Below are 15,753 nucleotides of genomic sequence, written 5' to 3'. Positions count from 1 at the left end.
CATCATCTGTATTAGTTTTCCACTGCTGCCATAACAAATTACCACAACCTAAGCAGCTTAAAAACCACACAAATTTATTATCTCAGTTCCACAGGCCACATACCCAGCGGCTCAGGGTCTCAAAATCAAGGTATTGGCTGGCTGGGCTCTTAGCAGAAGGCCCTGGGAGGAAATCTGTTTCCAAGCTCATTCAGGGTGTTGGCAGGATCCAATTCTTCGTGACTGTAGGACTGAGGTTTCCATGCCGGTCATCAGCTAGGGGCCTCCCATAGCTCCCTGAGGCCTCCCTCTGGTCCTTGCAAGTGAGCTCCTACATCTCAGAGCCAACAACTGTGCCTCCAAACAGGCTCTTCTGACTGCCTGTTTCATAACTTTCACAGCCAAAGTTCCCTGTGCCCATGTGGATGGTCCTGACGACCAGCTCCAAGTGACCTGAACCACACCTGCAAAGTCCCTTTTGCCATGTAACATATCAAATTCACAGAGTCTGGGGATTAGGGCATGGACCTTTTCGGGGACCATTATTCTGCCTTCAACACCATCGTTAAGATGTGAGTGAGCACATGGTCCTCACATGTGATTCTAGAACATACTGCATCTTTTCACCTAACCTTAGGAACAGGATCCATAGGAACATAATTTTATTGACGTTGGGACATAAGACTGCCTACTGGGCTGTGAGGGAAAAGATCATCTGGCCAGTGTGACAGCTAAGTGAAGGTTTATGCCTGTTAATAAGACAGGCCTGTAAACATGACCCACCAACTCAAAGCCAAGGGGGAAACACGTGCTGCTTAAATTTCACAGGCAGCCCCCAGTGGAATGAATCAGCAGGAACCAGCATTTCCTGCCTTTGCAGAAGGAACCCCAGATCAGCTGTTTACTCCTTTCCCAATTTTACAAAATAAACAACTGAAGTATCTCATTTACAAACAATGCTTCTAACAGATTCCAAGTACTTGCAAACAATAAGCTGTGATTCATGTTTCCAAATGAGATGGAGTTTTATCATTTTCTTTCCCCTCGTGATTCATTCATGGGCCAAGTGGCCAAAGTGGAAGTGTGGTCCACCCACAGAGCCACCAGAGCTCCTCCAGGGAAACACAGCACTGTTGTTAAGCTCCGAAAAATGCTGGAGTTGGTATGAGTGGTGGAGGGGTCCTCCAGTAATTTTCCCTTAGGTGGAAACAGCCAATCACCTACTGGAAATAAATCCCTACATTCCAGCACCTACATCCTTCCCAGTCAGCACCCTCCGTGAGAACCACTAAAATCCTCCCACTGCACACTTGCAGACAAGTGAGGAGCCTGGGATGGCCCCAAAGCGCTCATGCTCAGCTCCTCTCCCACCCTCCCTGATGGGGGACTCTGGTTAAAGTGCCTCTGGATGCCGACGGAGTGGTGCTGTCTCATTATCGTCTACCCAGCGAGATGTCATCTGCACCCAGTGAGAGGAAGCACAGCAGCCACTCTCTACCTTCAGCCCTTCACATCTTTCCTGGAATTTCCTGGCAAAACCATCCCAGATACTTTTCACCTTTTAAAATTTTCCAACACTGTTATCTATGTTTTCTTAACTTTTTAAAATGTATTTTTTCTGAATCAAACATGGAGTTTTCTTAAAACCAAAGTATTAGCAAGAGGTGTGATGTTAGAAGTCACCACCATGAGTGCTGGTGAAGCTTCTGGAAGGTGTGAGACTCAAGGGCACCGCCCCATTCTGGCCCACAGCCTCCTCCTCAGCAAGGAGACCCCGTTCTCCCATCTATGAACATTCTTTTCAGTCTTCTCCAGACCATCCAGCTACCCTATAGGATCCTCACTGACACCATCCAGGTCTCTTTGGGGGCAGATGAAGGGTAACAAGGTCTCTTAACATGTGGTGTCCCAAAGAGAAGCCCTGCCCATCTGCAGGCAATCACAGGACACTGCAGCAGCTGAACCCGAGGCGGCCACACTTCACATCCAGGAGGCACCACTTACTAGTGATGTGAGCTGGGGCAAGCAATCCACCTCTTCCTTGCCTCTGTAGAATGGGAGCAGGGATGGCCCCCACTGCATCCCCAATGGCCATTACTGCACCCTTGCCATGGGCGCTTGAGTTGCTTCCTCAGCAGGGACAGGGCTACGGGATGCCTGCTCCTCTGCCAGCCTCCTGCCTCTCCCAACTATCCACCTCCTCCTCCTCCTCTCTCTCTCTCTCTCTCTGCGTGCTGGTGCTAGGTTCCTTGGGAGTCAGTCCTCAGCTCTCTCCTTTACACACTACCCCCTAAATGACCCCCACTGTCGCCACACCCCAAGCATTCTCAGCTGGAATCTCCACCTTGAACCTCCCTCCTCCGATGCAGACTGAAGGCACGTGCCAAGTGCCCCAGACTGATTCCACAGGGTGCAGGTTACAGAGTCTGCAGTCAGACAGACGAGCTCTCCTGCACTTTTTGTGAATGTATCTGAGCCTCGGTTTCCTCATCTGCAAAATGGGGGGATGGGGAGGAAGCTCAGCCATAATGGTCTTGAAGCAAGGAGGCCCCCCCCCATGCCTCCCAGCATGTGGAACAAGCTAAGTGCAGGCCCGGTGGGACCCAGGGCTGTCCCAGCACTGTCCCCACGACCACTGTCCAGCTGGCTCCGTGGTCAGGGCCCACTGTAAGTCACTGACAGCAGAGAGAAGCAACTGTTCACAGAAAGGAGAGCGCTCCGGGAACAAGGGCGCTTCCCAAAAGTCAGAGGGCCAGGATTCGAACCACACCAGCAGAGGGGCGGGCAAGTCACTGCCAGTGCAGGCCCAGCACGGGCCAGGCACAGAATGGGCGCAGGGCTGCTGCTGAGACGGTGCCCTAGGAGGACACAGCCTGGGCTGTGGGAGGCGAGGCCACCAAAGGTCTTTCCAGTCGGGCCGACTGGCCTGGAGAAGGCAGGCGGTCAAGGATGTCTGTGGATGGTGGGACGGGGAAAAGCAAGCCCGAAAACCAAATGGGAAGATCCCAGACCCCGGAGAGCGGGAGAGCAGCCACAGCAAGGTCCCGAGACCAGGCGCACAGGTCAGGAGGAGGTGGAGGTCCCCTCGGCGGCGGGCTGCGGGTCCCCAGCGGACGGACCCGTCTGTTGAGCCCCAAGGGAAAGCCTCCCTCTCTGGAATGCGCACTCGGGTCCGAAATATAAACTTGCAACCCGACTCCTTCCATCCCCCCTCGGAAGCGACAAAGAACCGCGGAGCAAAAACAGGCCCCCGCTCTCCCGGACGGGTCCCCGGGTCCCGGCCCACAGGGGCGCTCGGCCGCTCGCCTTCTCTTCAAGGTCCCACACGGTCCCCAGCGAGACCGCCGAGGGGCAAGGGGCGCCGGCCACCCGGGTCGCGCCCGCTCCTCCCCGCCGGGAAAGGGCGGAATTCTCCGCTCTGACCGCGCGGACCTGAGCCCGCCCACCCAGAGCCCGGACGCGGGACGCAAGTTCATCCATGCAGCAGAAGCCACCGCGAGACAGTGACCCCTGGATTTCCCTGACGGGCCCATCCGTGCAGAGAACAGCTCAGGGGGCTCCGCTGCAGGGGTCCCCAGGAGCGGGCGTCGGAGGGGACACCCTGGGGAGGGACGCACCCACCCCCATTCCCACCCTACCCCCTCGTGTTCCCGACCCGGATTCCCGGGGCTGCAGCGGACGCTGCGGGGGCGCGGGGCGGCGGGGGCGCTGGACACTGCGCGCGGGGCGGCGGCGCGGGCGGAAGCGCCTCTCCCCGGCCCGGCGGCCGCTCGGAGCGGCAGCAACAGGCTCCTGGCACACCCGCCCCGCCGGAGCCCAGGCTTGGGGCGAGAGGCGCGGCGGCAGCGCTGCTCACCCACGCCGTACTTCTCCTCGCGCTTGGTGGGCACCCAGCGCGTCATGGCGCCGCCGGAGCCGCCGCGGGTCGGGCAGGAAACTCCGCGTCTAGGCCGCCATTTTCCATTCCTTTCGAGCCGCGACAGGATGGGGAGGAAAAAGTTTGCGGCGGAGGCGGCGTCATGTGGGACGGGGCGGGCGGAGCGTCGCGGGCCGGATGGGAAAGGCCGGGAGCGCCGGCGGGAGGCGGGACGGCAGCGGGCTCTGCGCCCGCCCTCGACGCGGACCCTGGGCCCGGACCCCGCGGCCGCCGGGGCGCCCCTTCTCGGTCCCCGTGCGCCCAGCCCCTCGCCCCGCACCCGGGCACCCCCGCGGGTTTCTCCTGAGTTCCTGGAGCTCCCAGGGCTGGCGCTCACGCCGTAAGAGGGGTGCGCCCTTGGGGGGCGGGATGGGCGGGGCGTTTCTACTCGGGGTAGGAAACGGGCGGCTTGCAAGGCGCGGGCTTAGGCCAGAGCCAGGTGGTGCGAGGTCCCCAACTCGGATTCCCCCCTGGTGGAGAATCCCAGAGCAGAACAAACAGCAGAGGCCCTGGGAAGGGCCCTCCTGAGCACGTGGCTCATTCATTCATTCAACCGACGTTACCTGAGCGCCTGCCCACCCATTGCCAGAGTGTGCTGGGGGAAGGGACGCGTCAGGTAAGAGCACAGGTAAGTGCCGGCCACTCAAATGGGGTGAAAAGAAGTGGCGCAGCGCTGCCGAGGGGGTGCGTTCCAGACAGATCACCTCTTGCTTGGGTACTGAATGAGTGGAGTTTTCCAGAGAGACCAGGAGGAAGCAGTCGCAGAAACCTCAGCCCGACTTGGCTTGCAGAAGCTGATGCTAGAATAGTTGTGGGACTCAGGATCTGGGGAAGACAGAAGCAGGGAAAGGAAAGCCCAGGCCACGCGTGGGGCTCAAGAAAGGCATCCTTGCCCGAGATGGGAGTTCTCAGGCCCCGGTGTTTCCCTTGACAGTAAAAGGTGGGGGCTTCAGATTTCTCCAAGGGAAAAGTTAAAGCAACACACACCTATTTATTTTTACTGCAATTTCAGAAAAGAGAGGTTAAAACCAAGAAATGGACAAAGCCTCCGAATGAAGGCAGCCCTTTAAATGGAGTAAATTTGGTTTCATGGCACATTAATGGGGCATCTTCTCTCTGAAGACACAGAGACAACTGCAGTAGATTAGGGGGCCATCAGGAATTGGAGGAACGAAGGTAAAAAGAAGAAGGTAAGAAAAAGAGGTCTCTGCCTCTGTGGGGTAGGGACAGTGCTGAACAGCAGGGCTCGGGAGCCCACAGGGAGGTGGCCAGGATGGCCACAGGGCCTGGGGAGGACCAGGTGGGGCACCATCCTGGGTGGAGAATGCCCATCACCTACCCTAGGGGCCACCCAGAATGCAGATTAAATAAACATTCAGGAATGGCAGCGGAGCTTTTCCATTTTCGTGGGTTCAGAGGGAACCTGCTGCGTTCAAGAGGATAACGTGGGACCTGAGCATTCTGGTAAGTCAACCCCACATTCATGGAAAGCCACGGGCTCTGTTTTACTGATAAGGAACTGAAATCCCACAGAGGAAGTGGCCAGGCTCACTCACACACAGCATGCACTTGAAGCTTTCTGTGGAAATCAGAAACCTCCAGGCTTCAGGCGCTGTGGTGGTGGCCTGGTGACTCTGACCCCTTGAAGGAGAAGCATCTGTGAAGGTACTGTCCACGACAAGTTGGGTGCTCTATAATAAAGGACATGGTGGCCTGACCTGCTCCAGAGCAGTGAGGGCTCCCTTGAGGAAATAAGATAAACCCAGACTTTCAGGATAAGCGGAAACCAGCTAGGTGAGCTGGAGTGGGAACAGCACAGGCAAAGGCCCTGGTTTAGGAAGGAACACCACTTCAGAGCACGGAAAGGCCAGGGTGGCCGAAGCATAGGGCACAACAGGAAAGTGACATAAATTGAGGCTGCAAGATGTAGAAGAAGGGCCTTATTGGTCGTGCTAGGAATTTGGAATTCTGCAAAGAAGCCTGGGAAATAGATTTTGGTGACACTCGCCTTCTCATACTTTTGGTAGACCCATACTTTTGGTAGACCGTCATATAATAAATTTATAAATCAGAATTTTAAAACTCCAGATGGGGCCAGGCACAGTGGCCCATGCTTGTAATCCCAGCATTGTGGGAGGCTCAGGCAGGCAGATCACTTGAGTCAGGAGCTTGAGGCCAGCTTGGCCAACCAGGGTTTTAGTAGAAACCCTGTCTGTACTAAAAATAAAAAAATTAGCTGGGTGTGGTGGCGCACACCTGTAGTCCCAGCTGCTCAGGAGGCTGAGGCAAGAGAATTGCTTGAACTCAGGAGGCAGAGGTTGCAGTGAACCAAGATCGCACCACTGCATTCCTGCCTGTGTGACAGAGCGAGACTCTGTCTCAAAAACAAACAAAACAGAACAACTCCAGGTGGACCATGGGCTAGGTTTTTGTGATTGTGGCTTCAGTCCCTTGATTGCAACATGTGCCCACGTTTGGCCAAGATGTACCTATAGCCATAGTCCTTGAAGCTCTGAGAAGATTCGTCAGCATCCCTGGGGTGTTTGGGCAGTGGTCTCATCTTGTGGCTCTAAATCAAGTCCATGGCCCTCTCTCACTGTGCTGTGGTTGCATAAGCTCAGAGCTGGCTTCATCTCCAAATCCAGGAGCCCCAGAGGTTGTGTCCTGTTGACATTTTTACCTCCTGAGTCAATGTGGCTGGACCACAGGTCTCAATTGCCCTCCTAGACATCTTGCAGGACTTGGGTCTGTGCCATGCTTGTGGGTGTGACCAGCCCAAGAATGCTGAGGCTCTCAGTTGCTCAGTGCTGCCTGTCACTGGGATTTCAGAGTAGTGGCCCCCCTTCTCCAAGATACAACAGAATCTTGCTTCGGAGCCATGAAAAACATAATTAATATTACAGTTTTAAATCTTGAAAATTATAGTTTTAATTTTTCTAATTCAAAAAAACTTCACACATTTGCACTACAAATTCAGGAGGTAAATTCAGCAAAATCTTGCCTGGTGGAGGTATCAGAAGGCACAGTGAGTCAGTGGGGCATGTTTCTCAGTTGGTGGGGAGAGATGAGAATGGAGCAGGGATGTGGAGATTTTATGCGCGAAAAGGGGCCTGACCACACATTGCTTACCCTTTGAAAGGGGAGGAACAAGGTCTTGCAGGGAGGCCTATGCCCACTGCCTCTTGGATCCAGTGGCAGATCTGAGCATCATACTGGATGACCAGGCATGAGGTCACAACGCACAATGCCACCCAGCCCAAAAGTATATATTCAAGACTTTAGACCCAACTTTCTGCTTACAGGAAATAGAGGAGGTTGAGGAACAAGTGACACCATAAGAAATAAACAGTGAAACAGGCCAGGCACAGCGGCTCATGCCTGTACTCCAAGCCCTTTGGGAGGCTGAGACGGGCGGATCACCTGAGGTCAGGAGTTCAAGACTAGTCTGGCCAACATGGTGAAACCCCATCACTACTTTAAAAAAAAATCTGGACGTGGTGGCAGGCACCTGTAATCCTAGCTACTCGGGAGACTGAGGCACGAGAAGCACTGGAACCCAGGAGGCCGAGGTTGCAGTGAGCAGAGATCGTGCTGTTGCCCTCCAACCTGGGCAACAAGAATGAAACTACATCTCAAAAAAAAAAAGACACTGAAACAAAGCCGGAGGGTAGAATATTCTTTCAGGTAGTAATCTGGTCTTTTCAATAGTCAATATTGTAGAGCACGAAGGGGACAGTGGAGAAGAGCTGTTCTAGATTTTAAAAGATGTAAGAAACACAACATTTAAATGTACTGTGTTATCCTTGATTGGAAACTGCTTTTAATTATCCAACACTTAAAAAAAATGTTAAGGGCAAGAGGTGGTTTGAACTATGGACTGTTATTAGATTATATATATATTTTTTAATTTTCTTAAGTATAATAATAGTTGTTATCATGGTTAGGTGGGAAAAGATCCTTAAATTTTAGAGATGCATGCTGGAGTATTTAGAAGTGAACCGTCATTGTATTTGTTATTTAAAATACTATAGGAATAAACAAGATGAAGCAAAATTGCTCAATCTAGGTATGGGTCTATGAATGTTTCAGCTTTCTACTTTTTTCTCCATATTTGAAATCTTTTTTAAAATAAAGTCAAAGTGGGGGAAGGAGGAGCTTGAGATTGCAAAATCCGTTTGAGAAGAAGCCACCTTGACTGGCTCCACTCTAATAGCCTGGACGCTGCCTCCACTCTCCAGGTGCACTGCTCAGCATTCTCCAAGAAGATCATTAAGGCAGACCCTACATGTTAAATTTCAATCAGTTTCATCGAGCAAATATGCTGTTAAACAGAGAATGCTGTGTGCTGCGTCAGAGCGCTTATGGGCAAATGTGATGGTAACTATAAATGCAGACCAAGCAGTCCTTCCCACACTGTGTACACAAAGAAATGAGCTCTGGAACTGGGAGCCAGGACAACTGCAGGAGGAGAATTCTGAAGTGAAAGGAGGCCTGGATATTGTTTGCAAGGCCTTGTCCCTAGAGCCTGGATGCTCTCAGACCTTCCTCCTCTGGGCCTCAAGGTCCAGGACAGTGCCAGGGAGAGTTCATAGAAACAAATGTGTTCCAGACCTTGGCAGCTGTCTGACTCTGAGACAGTAACCTGGCCACTCTAAGTTTCCTCATTTTTTTTTTTTTTTTTAATTTAAGTTCTGGGATACATGTGAAGAACGTGCAGGTTTGTTACAAAGGTATGCGTGTGCCATGGTGGTTTGCTGCACCTGCCATCTAGGTTGTAAGCCCCACATGCATTAGGTATTTGTCCTAATGCTCTCCCTCCCCTTGGCCCCTACCCCCTGACAGGTCCTGGTGTGTGTGTTGTCCGCCCCCAGCCCCCGGCGTGTCCATGCGTTCCTATTGTTCAACGCCCACTTATGAGTGAGAATATGTAGTATTTGGCTTTCTCTTCCTGTGTCGGTTTGCTGAGGATGGTGGTTTCCAGCTTCATCCATGTCCCTGCAGAGGACATGATCTTATCCTTTTCATGGCTGCATAGTATTCTGTGTTGTATATGTGCCACATTTTCTGTATCCAGTCTTCCATTGGTGGACATTTGGGTTGGTTTCATGTCTTTGCTGTTGTAAATAGTGCTGCAATAAACATGTGTGCATGTGTCTTTATAGTAAAATGATTTCTATTCCTTGGGGTATATACCCAGTAATGGGATTGCTAGGTCAAATGATATGTTTTGGTTCTAGATCCTTGAGGAATCACCACACTGTCTTCCACAATGGTTGAACTAATTTACATTCCCACCAACAGTGTAAAAGCATTCCTATTTCTCCACAGCCTCGCCAGCATCTACTGTTTCTTGACTTTTTAATAATTGCCATTCTGACTGGCAAGGTTTCCTCATTTTTAAGATAGTCTGACTTCTAAGGTGTTTTAAAGATTGAATGAAATAATGGCAGCAGAACTTAGCCCAGGTAAGGACTCTAGATGAAACAATGGTTTTCTGATGCTGGACATCAGGTGGTGCCGGACTGTGATCCCAGAAAGGAGTGAAACAAATGAGGTGCACCCTGCAGTTGCCCAGCTTCCTTCCTGGAGGCAGCTTTGGGCTGTGCATAGGAGGGAGAAGTCAGCTGAACCCTGAGTCTCATTGGGTGGAGACAGATAATGGAGTTCAGAGAAGCCAAGTCACTAGGATTTGCAGGTCGGAGTACCCAGGATGAGGGAGCTGCTCACCCAAAGAGAGAACACCAGAGTTCTGCAGAAGGGCCCCCCTGAGTCTCTGAATGGATGCTGATCTCTGTATCTGTGGAGTGAAGCTCCATGAGGCTGGCAGCAGAAAGAACACCAGAGAGTACCAGGCCTGGAATAATTCAGAAAGCTCACACAGTACTCAGTATTCCCTCCAGCCAGTGTGGAAACACCTCACAGTCTACAGGGGATCAGGCAAAGTCCTCCAAAAGATCACAGCTTTCAACCAAAGGCTACTCTGGGAAGTAACAAAACTTAAAAGCCAGCTCAAGAGAATAAAACTGAGCTCAAGTTACTTGCTGCATGCTGGAACAAAGTCCAGCAGTGTTTAATCACAACAAAGTAAAATCACAATGTCTAGCATCCATTCAAAAATTACTAGCCATGCAAAGATGCCAGAAAATATGGCCCCCAACCAGGGGAAAAAGTCAGTAGAAACAAATGCAGAAATGAAAAAGATGATGGAATTAGCAGGCAGAGGCCTGAAAACAGTGTTAGAAATATACTCTGTGTGACCAGAGAGAGAGAGAAAACCATGAACATAATGAGGAAAGAACCAGAGGCCAGGGAAGCCAGAGCCAGTGCTTTCATGGGAGCTGTGATTGTCATGTGGGACTGGTGTAGATGGTCTCTGAGGTCACTTATTCTAGCCAGCAAATTCTGGTATTCTCAGTTTCTTCCTTTTAAACTTAGGCAGAAGTGATCCTTCCTATCTCTGGTTACGAGCACTCACTGTTGCTACTGTTCTGAGCTCTGTGAATTACAGTGGCTGTCTACTGGGACTGTGTCCCCACTCACTCCTCTTTTGGTAACACCATCCTGATTGTTCTTTGGGGATCCGCAATTAATGGGCTGAGTGATGTCCCCCAAAAATTCATATGTTATAGTCCTAATGCCCAGTACCTGAGAGTGTGACTGTATTTTGGAGATAGGGCCTTGAAAGAGGTCACTAAGGTAAAATGAGTGAGCACTAATCCAATTTGATTGATGTCATTACAAGCAGAGGAAATTCAGGGCTGGGCAAGGTGGCTCGTACCTATAATCCCAGCAGTCGGGAGGCCGAGGTGGGAGGATCACTTGAGGCCAGGAGTTTGAGACCAGCCTGAGCAACATAGTGAGACCCTGTCTCTACAAATGAAAAAGAGGAAATTTGTACTCACATAGAGACACCAGGGCTGCACACACATACAGACCATGTGAGGAGAAGGTGGCCGTCTGCAAGCCAAGGAAAAGAGGCCTCAGAGGAAACCAGATCTGCCCACAACTTCTTAGACCTCCAGCCTCCAGAACTGTGAGAAAATAATTTCTGTCGTTTAAGCCTTCCAGTCTGTGATATTCTATTGTAGAAGCTCCAGGAAACTAGTACATCCACCCTCCCCTGTTCCCAGTTGAAGAAGTTCAGGAGGGACAGACCCTCCCCACTGCCTGCTAGCGGTTGTCTCATGACCCAGGTCCCGGTAATCAGTGAAAGCCATTGTTCTTGGCCCAGCACTTACTTCAAGGACCCATCTATTGACTCAGTTTAGAGTTTCTGATGGACCTGAAGGAACGAGACACACTTCCCTCGACTTTTCAGTTACATGAGACATGCATGGCTTTTTTTTTTTTTTTTTTTTTTTTTTGAGATGGAATCTGTCACCCAGGCTGGAGTCCAGTGGCGCAATCTCGGCTCACTGCAACCTGCACTAGCCATGCGAAGATGCCAGAAAATATGGGTTCAAGCAGTTCTCCTGCCTCAGCCTCCCAAGTAGCTGGGACTACAGGCGCCCGCCACTATACCTGGCTAATTGTTGTATGTTTAGTAGAGACGGGGTTTCACCATATTGGCCAGGCTGGTCTCGAATTCCTGACCTCATGATTTGCCTGCCTCGACCTCCCAAAGTGCTGGGTTTACAGGCGTGAGTCACCGCACCCGGCCTTTTTTCTTCGAACTATTTGAACTGAGTTTATGCACTAATGATAGATAAAAAGCCATGACTATGTAAAATTGCAGGGCTTGGTCAAACAGATGTCAGCAGGCTCCAAGTTCAGCCACCTCCTTTTTTTTTTTTTTTTTTTTTTTTTTGGAGACGGAGTCTTGCTCTGTCGCCCAGGCTGGAGTGCAGTGGCCGGATCTCAGCTCACTGCAAGCTCCGCCTCCCGGGTTTACGCCATTCTCCTGCCTCAGCCTCCCGAGTAGCTGGGACTACAGGCGCCCGCAGCCTCGCCCGGCTAGTTTTTTGTATTTTTTTTTTTTTAGTAGAGACGGGGTTTCACCATGTTAGCCAGGATGGTCTCGATCTCCTGACCTCGTGATCCGCCCACCTCGGCCTCCCAAAGTGCTGGGATTACAGGCTTGAGCCACCGCACCCGGCCAACCACCTCCTAATCATAACACTTTAAATGAGTGGGTTAACCTGTCTCAGCCTCAGTCTCCAATTCTGCACTAATCCTTGCCTTGTAGAGTGGTTGGAAAGATTAAACAAAAAAGAATGAACTGGCACATCGTAGGTGCTCAGTAAACATGGCTGACATTTCTCCTTGCTGACTTTTTACAGTCTCCTGCCCAGGAGCTGCAAGGCTGCCCTCTGTCATACATCCTCACTCAGACCCATCCTAAAGGCTAAGGACAGTGTGAGGGCTGCAGAGCTGGAGGCTGGCCATACTCCAGGGTCTGGCCGTCACCATCTGAAGGTTCAGACCACCACTGCTGCAGCTTCCTCTTCGGACCCTGATTCCTTTATCCAGGAGGGTCCTTGTGAACATGCCAAGCTTCCTAGTTATCGCCAAAGAGTCTGGATGAGTGCGTACCGTGTGCCAGCTCTCCCATTCTTCCCACGGCTGGATGAGTGCCTACCGTGTGCCAGCTCTCCCATTCTTCCCACGGCTGGATGAGTGCCTACCGTGTACCAGCTCTCCCATTCTTCCCACGGTTGGAAGAGTGTCTACCGTGTGCCAGACCTCCCACTCATCCCACTGTTGCATGAGTGTCTGCCGTGTGCCAGCTCTCCCATTCTTCCCACGGCTGGATGAGTGCCTACCGTGTGCCAGACCTCCCATTCTTCCCACGGTTGGATGAGTGCCTACTGTGTGCCAGACCTCCCATTCTTCCCACGGTTGGATGAGTGCCTACCGTGTGCCAGACCTCCCATTCATCCCACTGTTGGATGAGTGTCTACCGTGTGCCAGCTCTCCCATTCTTCCCACGGCTGGATGAGTGCCTACCGTGTGCCAGACCTTCCATTCATCACATGGTTCTGCTGATACGTCAGAAGGCACACTGGGGGCAGGCTCCCGAGGTGTCATTCAAGGGGCTCCAACAGACAAACCCACACCTTTCCCCTCCTCAGACATGACTGCAGGCTTAAGGTGTCCAGAAGAAAGAGAAACTCCTGCTAGCTGGAGGAACTGGGGAAAGTGGACTAAGAGGTGACCTCTAGGGCAAGGGCAGGTGTGATGGAAACACGGCAGAAGGAACGGTCCTCATTGGCAAAGTGCTCAGTGCCTGGGACTGGAGGATGGGGGTAGGTGGACAGTGAGTGGCAGGATATGGGGCCAGAAGGTTGGGTACTGAGATCACTGAGCCCAAGGAGTAGTGCAATCTGAAACTATGCCTTAGCAAGCTCACCCTGGTGGCAGTAGGGAAGAGAGACTGGAGGGAGGAAACTGGAATTTAGGAAATGGGTTAAGGTGTTTGTGGTAAGGGAGGAGACCACCCCTCACATCGTCTTATGCCCAATTTCTGCTTCCAAAGAAAGAAGAAGTAAAAACTAAAAGGCAGAAATGAAATCCACAGGCAGTCAGCCCGGGGCCTCTCCCTGGGCCTGGTAGTTAAAGATCGACCCCTGACCTAATCAATCGGTTCTGTTATCTATAGATTACAGACATTGTATAGAAATGCACAGTGAAAATCCCTATCCTGTTTTGTTCCCATCTAATTACCAGTGCATGCAGCCCCCAGTCACATACCCCCTGCTTGCTCAATCGATCATGACCCTCTCACATGCACCCCCTTAGAGTTGTGGGCCCTTAAAAGGGACAGGACTTGGGGGGCTCGGCTCTTGAGACAGGAGTCTTGGAGTCTTGCCGATGCCCCTGGCCAAATAAACGCCTTCCTTCTTTAACTCGGTGTCTGAGGAGTTTTGTCTGCAGCTCATCCTGCTACAGTGGAATGAATAACTAAAGAAAGGAAGGAAGGAGTGGATAAATGGGGAATCTTGAGCAACTCAACCTCTCTTCTGGGTGCTGCAGGAGCTGTGTATGGCACGGAGAGATACAAGCCCAAGTCCTCTGCCCTGGGCACCAGCTGATCTGGCCCATGTAAGGGAGCAGCTGAATGACAGTGGAGAATACATAGCAATCCCAATTAACCTTTTTTAAAAGGACAAGCCACCTGAAAGTAAGCATCACAGGGCACCCACTCCCAGACCTCTTCCCAGATGAGAACACGCCAATGACCTTCAAATCCATTCACAAGCCGGTTACTGGGCTCTGTCTTTCCGGTTCCGTGGCTGCGCCCTGAACCAGGTGCTGCAGAGCCACCCAGGAGACCCAAGGTCAGCAGTGGAGTCATGAGAACTTCTGAGGCCGGACCACAGCCAGATGCAGGCAGGTAAACACACTGTTCCCTGCTTGGCTGTCATCCAGGGACCAGGACCGGACCACAGGCAATGAGGAAGTCACTTTTGGGCCACGTCAGATGCACAACCAGGCCTAGCAGGAGGCTGTGGAGCACACAGTGCCCAGCTCAGGCAGGAACTGAGTGTGCCGTGCACTGAGTGCTGGGCGTTGCAGGCCTTGGGGACACAATGATGGCCAAGAGATGTTTCTGCCTTCCCCCAGGAGCTTCTGGTCCAGAGGGAACAACAGACTAGGAAAAGCTACAGTGGAAAGGTGTACATGCAAGATAGAGTAGATACAGCTGGGGCCGTGAGTCTGCAAACGAGTCCCTCCTCCACCACCTGAAGGACTTTGGGCACATCCAACATCACTTACACTATTTGCTCAATATTTTTCTTAAAATGAAAAAGAAGTTGTTTTTAGGAAGGAGAACCAGTATTACTTGCCACAAATTGAAGATAACAAAAAAAGGCCTGATTACCCGAAGAAAGAAGTGCTCATTCATGTACACACTTCAAACCCTCTCCTGTCCCACACCGCGGACACTATGCCCTCTGCAGGGCTGTCGCCCCAAAGAGGGCGAGGCAGGGCTGAGAAGCAGGGAGGGGACATGGGAGGAGTTGACAGAGGAGGGGTTTGTAGGGGACCAGCCCTGCAGCAGTAATGGGGCTGCAGAAATAATGCATGAAAGAGCAGAGAAGAAAAAGCACCTGGGCCAGGCACGGTGGCTCACGCCTATAATCCCAGCGCTTTGGGAGGCCAAAGCGGGCGAATCACGAGGTCAGGACTTCAAGACCATCCTGGCTAACACGGTGAAACCGCATCTCTACTAAAAATACAAAAAATTGGCCAGACGTGGTGGTGGGCGCCTGTAGTCCCAGCTACTCGGGAAGCTGAGGCAGGAAAATAGTGTAAGCCCAGGAGGTGGAGCTTGCAGTGAGCCAAGATCATGCCACTGCACTCCAGCCTGGGTGACAGAGCAAGACTCTGTCTCAAAAAAAAGAAAAAGAAAAAAAGAAAAAGCACCTACCTGTGGAGAGGAAGAAATGAGCTCCACCAGCAACGAACAGCACAGACGCAGACTGGCAGTGGGAAGCTGTGCATGTGTACATGCATGAGCGTGTGTACACGTGTGTGCATGCACATGTGTATGTTCACAACAGGTACTTGCAGTCTCTAGTGGGGACCATTCACAGGGTCAGAGTGGATGCATCCTGGGGACCAGTCTGGGGACCCTTCATTCTGGATTCTGTCTTAGAAGCAGGCAGAGCCCGGAGAGAGTTTTAAGCAGAAAGTGGCACATTTGACAAAGCCATGCGTTAGAAAGTGCATTCTGCTGGATTGGAGGGGCAAGATCGTAAATAGAGGGGTTCCAATCAGATAAGGAGGACATGGCCAAGGCAGCAGGGCTGGGGGCTGCCTGCCTCCCACGGTTTGGCCGTGAGAGGGACCAGGAAAGGGCCAGGAACATGCTAGGCCCCAGCACAGTCTCGGAATTCTGGATACAGGGAGATAAA

General features: G+C 51.8%; 1 protein-coding gene and 1 long non-coding RNA gene across 4 annotated transcripts in view; one reads left to right on the top strand and one right to left on the bottom strand.

Annotated features, from left to right (window-relative positions):
- Nucleotides 1–3,984, bottom strand: part of DOCK1 (dedicator of cytokinesis 1) — a 548,347-nt gene extending 544,363 nt beyond the window's left edge. For 2 of the 3 annotated variants that reach the window (XM_030941069.1, XM_030941070.1), the window contains exon 1: nucleotides 3,836–3,984. In XM_030941069.1, coding sequence (XP_030796929.1) covers nucleotides 3,836–3,881 — 46 coding nt within the window. In that variant the 5' untranslated portion in view covers nucleotides 3,882–3,984. The remainder of the gene's footprint in view (nucleotides 1–3,835) is intronic. The other variant, XM_030941071.1, reaches the window with a different exon arrangement.
- Nucleotides 3,985–4,078: 94 nt separating this feature from the next.
- Nucleotides 4,079–8,992, top strand: LOC115900459. Its single transcript, XR_004060140.1, has 3 exons — nucleotides 4,079–4,235; nucleotides 4,908–5,359; nucleotides 8,030–8,992. It is a non-coding gene; the product is annotated as an uncharacterized LOC115900459 (long non-coding RNA).
- The last annotated feature ends 6,761 nt before the right edge of the window (nucleotides 8,993–15,753 follow it).

The sequence above is a fragment of the Rhinopithecus roxellana genome, chromosome 11 (assembly GCF_007565055.1).
Source record: "Rhinopithecus roxellana isolate Shanxi Qingling chromosome 11, ASM756505v1, whole genome shotgun sequence".
Classification (NCBI taxonomy): Eukaryota; Metazoa; Chordata; class Mammalia; order Primates; family Cercopithecidae; genus Rhinopithecus; species Rhinopithecus roxellana.
Note: the sequence above shows the minus strand (reverse complement) of the source record. Positions and strands in the feature narration are given on the sequence as shown.